This window comes from Culex quinquefasciatus, chromosome 1 (genome assembly GCF_015732765.1).
Source record: "Culex quinquefasciatus strain JHB chromosome 1, VPISU_Cqui_1.0_pri_paternal, whole genome shotgun sequence".
Classification (NCBI taxonomy): Eukaryota; Metazoa; Arthropoda; class Insecta; order Diptera; family Culicidae; genus Culex; species Culex quinquefasciatus.
The window spans coordinates 16,580,570-16,591,344 of record NC_051861.1 but is presented as its reverse complement, the minus strand read 5'-3'; the positions used below and the strand labels follow the sequence as shown (position 1 = coordinate 16,591,344).

Here is a 10,775-nt window from a genome sequence, read left to right as displayed (position 1 = left end):
TTTTGAAAAATTAACCACGCGGTCCTTCTTGACAGAAAAGCTCCTACTTGACAGCTCGTTCCAAGGGGACCATAGTAGATCCATCGAAAAAATGTTGTCTTGTCAAAAAAAAATTTTCCGTTAAAATGAAAAAAAGTGATTAGAAATGGTTTTTAATCGTGTTTTTTACCGTTGTACATAAAAATTGACATAGGGCTTTAGTACCCAAATTAAAATAATAATTAATAATTAATAATTTAAAATTTTAATCCACTTCCACTGGCAGTCACATTCATGACCAAAACACTGGAAAAATTTGAGCCACCCGAATGAAATAAGGAGTCAAAAAATACATAAAATTCAATCGCCAAAACACTTGAATTTAATTATGGAATGGATTAAAATTTAAATACAAACAAATTAGATCTAAGATGCGGCTTAATTGAATCATTCAAGTGTTTGGGCACTTGGAAAAAAAGGGTGGCGTATTTTCAGTGTAGAGTTTTTTTTCAAAGAGGTCATATAGAGGTTTCTACGTGCGCATGTATTGCGTGTACGTACACGAAAAAGATTGAGGTTAAATTTTGTCCAGCCAGCAAAATCAAATGGTGCGCTAGTGTGTGTACGCGAAACGTCATAAAGCTCTATAAGCTACACTCAACCCCCGGTGGTTTGTCACATTTTCGTTTGACACTTTCTTATGGTACGTTCGTTTGATAGCTAGTGCCACACTGAGTGCCGCACTCAGAGCTGTCAAAGTGATTCTTTGAAGAAACTCGCGCTAGTTCCGCACGAGTTTTGCCACCATCTTGGAACTGAAACTCTAGTGCCGCACTCGATATTTTTTCAGTTTCATGCGAGTTCCACGCGCACTGACAAATGACGTTCGATTGAACCAAAACTGACACCGACGAACCGGCTCTTCAAACGAACGTACCATTAGTTTGTACCCCGATGGTTTGTCAAAGTCAAACTAAAAAGTGATGAACTGTCACTTTTTACACGGCGCTCACACACAATATCAAAACAAACGTTTGGTAGTGTGTGCGAACTCCGTGTAAAAGGGATGTCAAACTCAAAAGTGTCCCCGTTCGTTCGACAACAATTGAGGGCTTTTGTTAATTTGATTTGGTTAACCGCGGTGGATTTTCTTGAAATAATTCGAACTGGAAAAAATCCACCAAAGCATCTACCACATTGATCGCACAAAAATCTGTGGTAGAAAAGTATCCGTCGGTAGATGCTCTGGTGGATTTTTGACAGTTCGAATTATTTCAAAAAAATACACCGTGGTTAACTAAATCAAATTAACAAAAGCCCTTTGGTGTCAAAGCATCAGAGTTTCAATTTGCATTGTTAATTTGATTTTGGTTAACCGCGGTAAATTTTCTTGAAATATTTCGAACTGTCAAAAAATAAGGTGGTAAAAAAGTATCCACTGAATTCCACCGCGCTCATTTTTGACAGTTCGGCGTCAACGAATTATTTCAAGAAAATTTACCGCGGTTAACCAAAATTAAATTAACAATGCAACTTCAGTGTTTTATGTTTCATATCTAAAGTTTTTTTTTAAAAAAAAAGGTCCTATAGACAAATCCAGCGAAAGCTCAACGCTGCTTTTTGATGGTGAGAGATTTGACAGCTCCCATACTAAATGTCTGGATTTTCATACTTTTTGTTAATTTTCTTTTAAAATAAAATACTTAACATATCAAAACTATATATTTTCGGTGCCCAAAATTCCTGCTGAATCGAATGGTGTACTTATATCGATTGCAAATTTTTCGAACAGTTTTTATTTTTATTATATTCTCGACACATTTTGTGCACCTAATCAATCAATACTTTTATCATAAATAATCATTTTATTGCTTAAAAATTGAGTTTTCCTGAGCTCCCATATTCAAATACATGGAAGCTGTCATTTCTAACACCATTGGCCACCTAGCGGCCATTTCAAACTGGATTCTTCTATAAACATATCTAGGGCAATTTTTTATTGAAAAGGTCCTATGAAGTATTGTCTATAAGAGCGTTCTTTTATTACGTAACGCAGTTAAGGGGGGAGGGGGTGTTTACGTTACAGATTGTCAAGGAAACAGATTGGCCAATGTTTTATAGATTCAAACTTGCTGGACACCAACCGCCCTTTACGCTTAGCAAAACTGGAAGTGTTGCATGCGCAAAGCATACGTTGCCAGTGCCGATTTATTATGCATCGACCAATCTGTTTCCTTGACAATCTGTTGTCGGCGTCTGTTACAAAATGTTTGAAATTTGAGGGAAAGAGGAACACTGAAAAAAATATCAGGCTTGATGCTATTAGTTTTGCATATAGATTTTTGCAAAATGCTTCTGCACATACACATTAAGTGCAATGCATATAAACTGTATGAGCACTGCAAGTAAACGGATACAAATGCGAAATATACCTCCGCATATAACATATATGTACACGGCACATGAAAGTTATATGCAATGCTCACAGATTGAATTATCTAGCAATATGCAGCCACATATAACATAAATGTGCAGAACTCATAGTTTGTAATAGATTCTTGATATGATTTTTAATAAGTTAAACATTTTGATTTTATTAGATATTTTTTGGTCAAATTCCTGTTTTATTTTCTATCAAAAATGAATAATTTATTATAGTTTTTTTTATTTTATTATTCATCAATTTTTATTTACAATATACCCGAGAATATACTAAACTCCGAAAGTCGTCAGGTCATGGCCCTGGAGAACCAACTGCGGAAGAAGCACTAAGCGGGAGAATGAATGGTTGAAGGAGTAACGGGAACTGGTACAGAAGGCGCTGTTGAAGTCCGGGAGACAGGCCCGGGCGTTGACTCGGGACCATTTGAAGGCGGAGATTGCGAACAAGAGCGGAATCATGGCCGGGCTGGAATTAGTCTTGGATGGGGTTGGGCTGCCGAAGGCGTTGTCACTGACCAAGGCGTCAAGCAGCTGCGACGAGGGCCACATTGCCCTACAGTTAAGCTGCAGCAGATTTTGTACCGGATGATCGCCTCTGGGTCCGCCTTTGTATTTTGCTCCTGTTTGCCGTGCACCTTGTGCTGCCTTTCGACCCGGATCATGTTTTGGACCAGCTCTCCGATTCCAGCCGTAGGTTCTGGAAAACAATAAAGACATCAAACACAAGTTCAATTTGTATTAGGCAAGGGGAAAGCACCTTACCCTTTATTTTGGCAGAGATAACCTCCTCCTGTTCCTCGCATCGAATCGAAAGGTTCTATGGCTAGCCCTGGTTGAACTGGCCGATTAGACTCTTGAACGCCTGAACTGCTGGTCTCGATAATCTTTCGGCCAGTTCGTGGATACCCGCAAAATGCCACCGACCGTATGTCCTGGGTCCCGTTCGCAACCGATGACTGTAAAGATAAAAGAAATGAGTTTAGCAAAATTCCGGACAAAAACCCGTTCAAACGTACTCATTCTTGCTCAGCATCGTTTCTCCAGCTTGCTCAGGACGCGTTCCACAGCATTTCGCCGATTACGAGCCAGTTCCGGATCGCGTAGCTGTTGGCGCACGACTTGGTTCGGCCGTCTGAAGCAAACGGAACCGGCTGTGACGTAGGTTGCTGCTGCAGCGATGGTTGCAATCGGCGTTGGCAGCAGACGGCGGTTTTGTCATCGTGTTCTGGGGCCATGTCGGCGAAGTTGGACGCGTTGAAGGTTACCTGCTTGGGGCGGATCTCTTCCGCGTGATGTCATCTCTGGATTTCGGGTGGCGTTGATCACGATTTGCTGCGATGGGATTGCTTAAAGTAACTAGGACCTGCTGTGGCTGGATCGGACTAGATGCAGCGAAATACTTACCATAACAAAGAAATTAAATTGAAAACTACATCCGACTCCGGCCATCACCGTACCAGGCAACGGATTAACCGTTCAATCTGACGCAAATCCTCCCGAATATACCGGCACTTTAATCTACCGAAATGGCAAAGTGCCGGAAAGGACCAGGTTAGGTGACCTAAAAAGGAATTTGATTTAAACTAGTTTAATCATAAATAATTCTCAAATACTTATCTTATCATTCCGAAAACACATTTTTTTTATCGAACGAACAAGTCATTTTTACTTCAATTTCGCCATCTTTGTGCGTCAAAGAGGAAAAGAGAGATAGATAACCCGGTTTAATACACCTTGTGAACTCCGCATATAAATTTCATCTGAAAAAGCATATTGCAAAAATCTATAGTATCTCGTCCATACAATGTATATGCGATGCTCACAAAGTGTATATGCGAGAACAATGCTTTCTATCACGCATAAGTCAAGCACGGTTATGAGCTATGCGCATATAACATGTATTGAGATTTTTGTTATTAGTTATATGTGGTCAAATGAGGTTCATAGGGTATTGCCATAGATATTATTATGTTGATTTAAAAATCGTGTATATGCAGTTTGCATACAAATTCAATCATGATTTTAGTTTCAGTGAAGGGGGTGTGATGAAAAATTATGTTGCGTAACACAAAATTTTCATTTAAGCTTTCATAAAAAAAATTCAAAAAGACTTTGTGTTACGCGTTACAGGGGAGGCAGGGGGATCGCTCATCTGTTACGATTTGTTACGAAAAGGGGGGGGGGGAGGCTAAAAATCCCAAATTTTCATTACGTAATGAAAGTACGCACCCTATCATATGTAACATAAGGCACGTTCGTTTAAAAAGCCTGTACGGCAATGAGTGCCGCACTCGTCGGTGCCAGTTTTGGTACAATCGAACGTCATTTGTCAGTGTGCGTGGAACTCGCAAAAAATATATAAATTCAGTGCGGCACTAGAGTTTCAGTTCCAAAATGACGGCAAAATTTGTGCGGAACTAGTGCGAGTTTCTTCAAAGAAACACTTTGACAGCTGTAAGCGGCACTCAGTGCGGAACAAGCCCTCAAACGAGCGTACCAATAGTTAAAAAAAAAACAAAAAAAAACTTTTTCATGTTATCGACCTTTTTTTCCAAACCCATTATCAAAATTTAACTACCTTTTAAGTGCATATATTATAGTAGAGATTGCGCAGACTTTTGAAAATACCCGAATACCTGACTCCAGCCCTGGCCCTGATCTGTCATGACCGCGATTGCCACAAAACAACGCGACACGTCAGAGGCACAAGCCGCTGTCAAACTTCTCTTCTCTTTGCTGTTGGCTGGAAATCGACGACGTTGACGCGTTTGCCGAAATTTATCGAACCTTGCCAGGCGGTGGAACCGGATTTTTCGTTCCTCGGAACACGACATCGATTGCTCCGGATCGCGAAGCACCACTTGCAGTCAGCAGTTGAATAGGAAAGCTAGTTTGCGGTACACAAAAAGCCGATACTTTGCGTGCAAAAATGGGCGTCTTTGAATCTCTCGGCGTGGACGGATTGCTCAGCGACGTCCAGCGGATGGACAAGCGGCAGGTAAGTTCTCGGGTCGAATGTGTGTGTGTTAAAGAACCTGCGGCTAATCCGGGCGCTTCTGTGGGACGCACAGTTTTTCTTCCAGGTACTGAGCTTCGGAATGATCGTCTCCTCTGCGCTGATGATCTGGAAGGGCCTGATGGTGGTCACCGGCAGTGAGTCGCCGATTGTGGTCGTCCTCAGTGGCAGCATGGAACCGGCCTTCCATCGGTGAGTGGATCTTAGAGGGTGGGTTGGCTTGGTTTCTTCTAAATCATTGCAATGCAGGTTCATGCCAGTTCGATCATCGATTTGGGCACCGGTTGGACACGTTAGCGAGGAATTACTCAAGTTCTGGGTTATTTTATGCGATGTAAAAAATAAGCCTTTTTTCAAGATTGAAGAATCGAGGGGAATGTTTTTGTGTTCAATCATATTAAGTTTTTAAAGTTTTGTGGAGCTCGTCGAAAGCTATCGGCTCCAGAATTTTAGAGGATAAGACTTTCTTACCAAACGAAATTAACTGAAAAATTAGCTGTCACTTAAAAAAACACCCAGCTATTTGTTTATCTTGCGTTGACCCAATGTCAGGCTAAATTAAGTCAATGTCGATCTGATATCTCGTTGCCATGATTGAACTACACGATTTATTTATGCGGAAAACAATTTGAATCACTAACACAAACAAAAACTGTGCGGAAACAAACCACCATCCGCATTCAATTATTTAAAACATTCAAATGTTAAAAATTTCAAATTCAACAGTTCGAAAAAAAATAATTTCATTAAATTCAAACAAGCTATAATTAGAAAAATTCAAAAAATAAAAGATAAAAAAAAACCTTGCCAAAATTCCAATCCAATCAAGAAATAAGGGTTTAAAGAGGTTTAAAGCATTATTAAATTCAAAAAAATGATTGCGGATTTTAAAATTTTCACCTTTAAAAATTTTCAAATCTTAGAATTTTGCTCCGGATTTTTTTGCAACCTTAAATATTTTTTAATCTTGAATGAATTAAAACGTAACAATCTCTTTCCCTCCCCCCCGTTCGCCACAGTGGTGACCTGCTGTTTCTGACGAACCAGGAGGAACCGGTGCGCGTCGGCGAGATCGTCGTGTTCAAGATCGAGGGCCGCGACATTCCGATCGTCCACCGGGTCATCAAGCTGCACGAAAAGTCCAACGGCACGGTCAAGTTCTTGACCAAGGGCGACAACAACTCGGTGGACGACCGGGGCCTGTACGCGCCCGGCCAGCTGTGGCTCACCAAGAAGGACATCGTGGGCCGGGCCAGGGGCTTCCTGCCGTACGTCGGCATGATCACGATCTACATGAACGAGTACCCGAACCTGAAGTACGGCATTTTGGGCCTGCTGGCGCTGTACGTGCTGCTGCACCGGGAGTAGATCTCAGAGGGGTAAATTTTTCTTTTTTTTTTTGTTTGTTTTGGAAAAATTTCGCATAGAAATCCAGTCAGTTTGAGAGAGGGAGACAAAAAGCACACAAAAGAGACACTTACAAAGAAAAAAAATCATTTGAAACAGAATGAGCGACAGCAGGGGAGAGCTACAAACGTGAAACTTACATTAGATAAGTGAAATAAATAATAATAATAAAAAGTTTTGTCCTTGAAAAGTGCGTAATAAAATAATCATTGAGAAATATTCCAAAGTTCTTTTGACTATTTATTGTCAGTTTTGTCAGTGTTTTTTTATAAGGTCCTATCAGCTTTTCTCTTTCAAAAACTCTTGATTTGTTTTCCATAGATTTTCACAAAAAAAAAAAAAACTTCCAAACAATTGGTTCAATTTTATTAAAACAGAAAATTCAACATGATAGCAACACAAATATTATTCATCTGCTTATGATTGCCCTTTTCGTGCCCCAACAATCATTGAAATCAATACAATATTTTTGACAGAATTCAATCGAGATTTCACAAATAAAATTAAAATGCATTTAATTGAATGTAATTGTATTTTCATTGATTTTTTGTTATTTATTTATATTATAGAAGAGGTGGCACAAACTTTGTAAAAGTGTGTAATTTTATTTTCGAATAATGTGCAAATTTAATAATAAATCGTTACTTATGGATTTAAAAAAAACTCCAATTTCAATAAATTTTCAATAAATGTAACTCTGCCCTAATCAGGTGTTAGTTACTCGTAACCCACACGTTATGAGTTCAAATCACGTGGTGGAAGGTTTCTAAGTGCAAAATAATTTTGAGGCCCAGATAATAAATAAATGAACGTAACGTAATGATTTTTGAATTATTATATACCTATATTTTAGCTAGCTTTACAGTTTCCTGCTTTAATTAATAACTCATTTCCAAAAATGTTTGATGACAATTTTGACAAAATTAACTCTTTTAAATCACATTAAAACGTGTTACCTACATTGGTTCTAAAAGATAGATTTTTCAGCATTTGTTTGCGTCCGCCTCGGGATTCAAACCGGCGACTCTGGCAGACAACTAACGTATTTTAATAATTTTGGTAATTTTAGTAAATTTAGTAATTTTAATAGTTTTTGTAATTTTAGTAATTTAGAAATTTAATAATTAAAGAATTTTAAGATTTTAAGAATTGAGCAATTCTCTGAGATTTCGGTCATTCGATTTTTTTTTGTATTGTTTAATCCGGCTGAAACTTTTTTGGTGCCTTTGGTATGCCCACAGAAGCCATTTTGCATCATTAGTTCATTCATATAACTTTCCATACAAATTTGCTGCCCATACAAAAATGATGTATGAAAATTCAAAAAATTGTATCTTTTGAAGGATTTTTTCATCGATTTGGTGTCTTCGGCAAAGTTGTAGGTATGGATAAGGACTACACTGAAAAAAGTGATACACGGTAAAAAAAATTGGTGATTTTTTATATTATTTTTTGTCACTAAAACTTGATTTGCAAAAAACACTATTTTTATTTTTTTTATTTTTTGATATGTTTTAGGGGACATAAAATGCCAACTTTTCAGAAATTTCTAGGTTGTGCAAAAAATCTTTGACCGAGTTATGAATTTTCAACCGTTCACCGTTTTCAAGTTATAGCCATTTTTAGGTAACTTCTTTGAAAATAGTCGCAGTTTTCCATTTTTTTTAATTAATGCACATGTTTGCCCACCTTTGAAAAAAAAAAATTTTTTTGATAAGCTGAGAAAATTCTCTATATTTTACTTTTTTGAACTTTGTTGATACGACCTATAGTTGCTGAGATATTGCAATGCAAAGGTTTAAAAGCAGGAAAATTTATGTTTTCTAAGTCTCACCCAAACAACCCACCATTTTCTAACGTTGATATCTCAGCAAATAATTGTCCGATCTTCAAAGTTAAAATATGAAACATTCGTGAAATTTTCCGATCTTTCCGAAAAAAATATTTTCAATTTTTTTAAATTGAATGTTTGGCCCTTTTGAAATGTTAGTCTTGATCTGAAAATCTTAAAAGTATTGTTTTCGGAAAGATCGCAAAATTTCACGAATGTTTCATATAGAACTTTGAAGATCGGACAATTATTTGCTGAGATATCGACGTTAGAAAATGGTGGGTTGTTTGGGTGAGACTTAGAAAACATCAATTTTCCTGCTTTTTAAACCTTTGCATGCCAATACCTCAGCAACTAAGGGTCGCATCAACAAAGTTCAAAAAAGCATAATATAGAGAATTCTCTCAATTTTTTTTTCAAAAGTGGGCAAACATGTGCACTAATTTAAAAAAAATGGAAAACTGCGACCATTTATAAAAAAATTCCTAAATATGGCTTTAACTTGAAAACGGTGCACTTTATCAAAATTTCACTTAAGTACTGTTTGATTGCAAATTTGATTTTACATCGAAAAATGAAGTTGAAAAATTTTTGCGACCAATATTTCGATTTTTTTTGGAAAAAAAATAGTGTTGATTCGAAAATTCATAACTCGGTCAAAGATTTTTTGCACAACCTGGAAATTTCTGAAAAGTTGGCATTTTATGTCCCCTAAAACATATTAAAAAAATAAAAATAGTGTTTTTTCGCAAATCAAGTTTTAGTGACAAAAAGTTAAATTAAAAATCACCAATTTTTTTTTGCCTTGTATCGATTTTCGATCAAAAAATTCCTTCAAAAGATACAGATTTTTGAATTTCCATATATCATTTTTGTATGGACAGCTGCCAAATTTGTATGGAAAATTATATGGACAAACTAATGATGCAAAATGGCTTCTTTGGGCATACCGAAGGCACCAAAAAAGTTTCAGTCGGATTAAAAAAAAACAAAAAAGAAGATCGATTTCGTAAAGAACTGGTAAATTTAATAATTTCATGATTTTTTGAATTTTATAGAACTGAAGAATTCGACGCCAACATTTCAAAAAGCATCATGTACAAGTTATGCGTTTTGAGAAAAACGCATTTGAACGATTAGCATCATTTTTTCAATTCCCATATTAATATAATAAAAGCAAAGGGAGATGTTCTAATGATCACAAGCGATGAAAAACGTTGCTTTTATTGACATTGTTTTTTTTTTCATTATATTTAAGAAAAACAAGCATAACTTCTTTTGAAATCACCAATGTCTATATCACCCTTTGTTATGATTCGCTTTTCGTCGGCAAATGTACATGGCGTGCATGCTTTTTTTTCGTCGTCAGGTTCATGTAGTCTTTTCTTTGACAGGTTGAGAGGGTTATGCAAAAAGGGACTGCTGATGCCAGAGATTTTGTTTATGTTACTTTATTTAAATTCATTATTAAACAGACTTTATTGAAGTAATTTTTGCATTTTTTGCATTGAAGTGCATTTTTGTATAGTAGTACGTAGCCCAGTCACCGAATGTTGCTCGTTAACTGGGCTGAACAAAAAATAAGGAGGGGACCACCGATGCATACTATTTTCCAGATGAAATATTAAAAATAAAAGTTACTCAAATTTATTTACAATGCTTACTTTTCATATTTCTTTAATTTTAACTTGAAATTAAACAAAAGTTTGTAAAAAGTTTTTTTATTTATAGAATATGATTTTTGCATCCACTAACCCCTCGGTCATTTTGGGTTGTTTTGGTTTTTTGACGTTTGTCTGTTTTTTAACTGGGCTACGGCCCAGTTATCGAGCGCCCAGTTAAAAAGCAGCCCAGTTAAACAACGCCCAGTTACCGAACAACTACTGTAGTTTATTAGGAATACTTTCTGAATATGCAATAACCCAGAAAGACTCAAAATGTACATGATGCCTTTTGAAATGTTGCCGTCGAATTCAAGAGTTTAAGAGTTCAAGATTCAAGAATTTAAGAATTCATGAGTTTAAGAATTCGAGATTTTTTAAAAAGAATTCATGAATTTAAGACTTCAAGAATGTAAGAATTCAGTATTTTCGTGAGTTT

General features: G+C 36.8%; 2 protein-coding genes across 3 annotated transcripts; one reads left to right on the top strand and one right to left on the bottom strand.

Moving 5' to 3' along the window:
• Positions 1–2,637: 2,637 nt before the first annotated feature.
• Positions 2,638–4,447, bottom strand: LOC119765261. 2 transcript variants are annotated; one of them, XR_005276604.1, is made up of 4 exons: positions 3,826–4,447; positions 3,438–3,753; positions 3,184–3,377; positions 2,638–3,118 (listed from the first exon to the last, which is right to left on the bottom strand). XR_005276604.1 is itself a non-coding variant. In XM_038248777.1 (3 exons), the coding sequence occupies exons 2-3, from the start codon at positions 3,222–3,224 to the stop codon at positions 2,692–2,694; spliced, it is 468 nt and encodes a 155-aa protein (XP_038104705.1). In that variant the 5' UTR covers positions 3,225–3,377; positions 3,438–3,814; the 3' UTR covers positions 2,638–2,691. The 2 variants fall into 2 exon arrangements, 1 of the variants encoding a protein (XP_038104705.1); XM_038248777.1 differs by lacking the exon at positions 3,826–4,447 and having other exon boundaries at positions 3,438–3,814.
• Positions 4,448–5,083: 636 nt separating this feature from the next.
• Positions 5,084–7,034, top strand: LOC6051153 (signal peptidase complex catalytic subunit SEC11A). The gene is made up of 3 exons (XM_001867601.2): positions 5,084–5,419; positions 5,493–5,629; positions 6,457–7,034. The coding sequence occupies exons 1-3, from the start codon at positions 5,351–5,353 to the stop codon at positions 6,803–6,805; spliced, it is 555 nt and encodes a 184-aa protein (XP_001867636.1). The 5' UTR covers positions 5,084–5,350; the 3' UTR covers positions 6,806–7,034.
• The last annotated feature ends 3,741 nt before the right edge of the window (positions 7,035–10,775 follow it).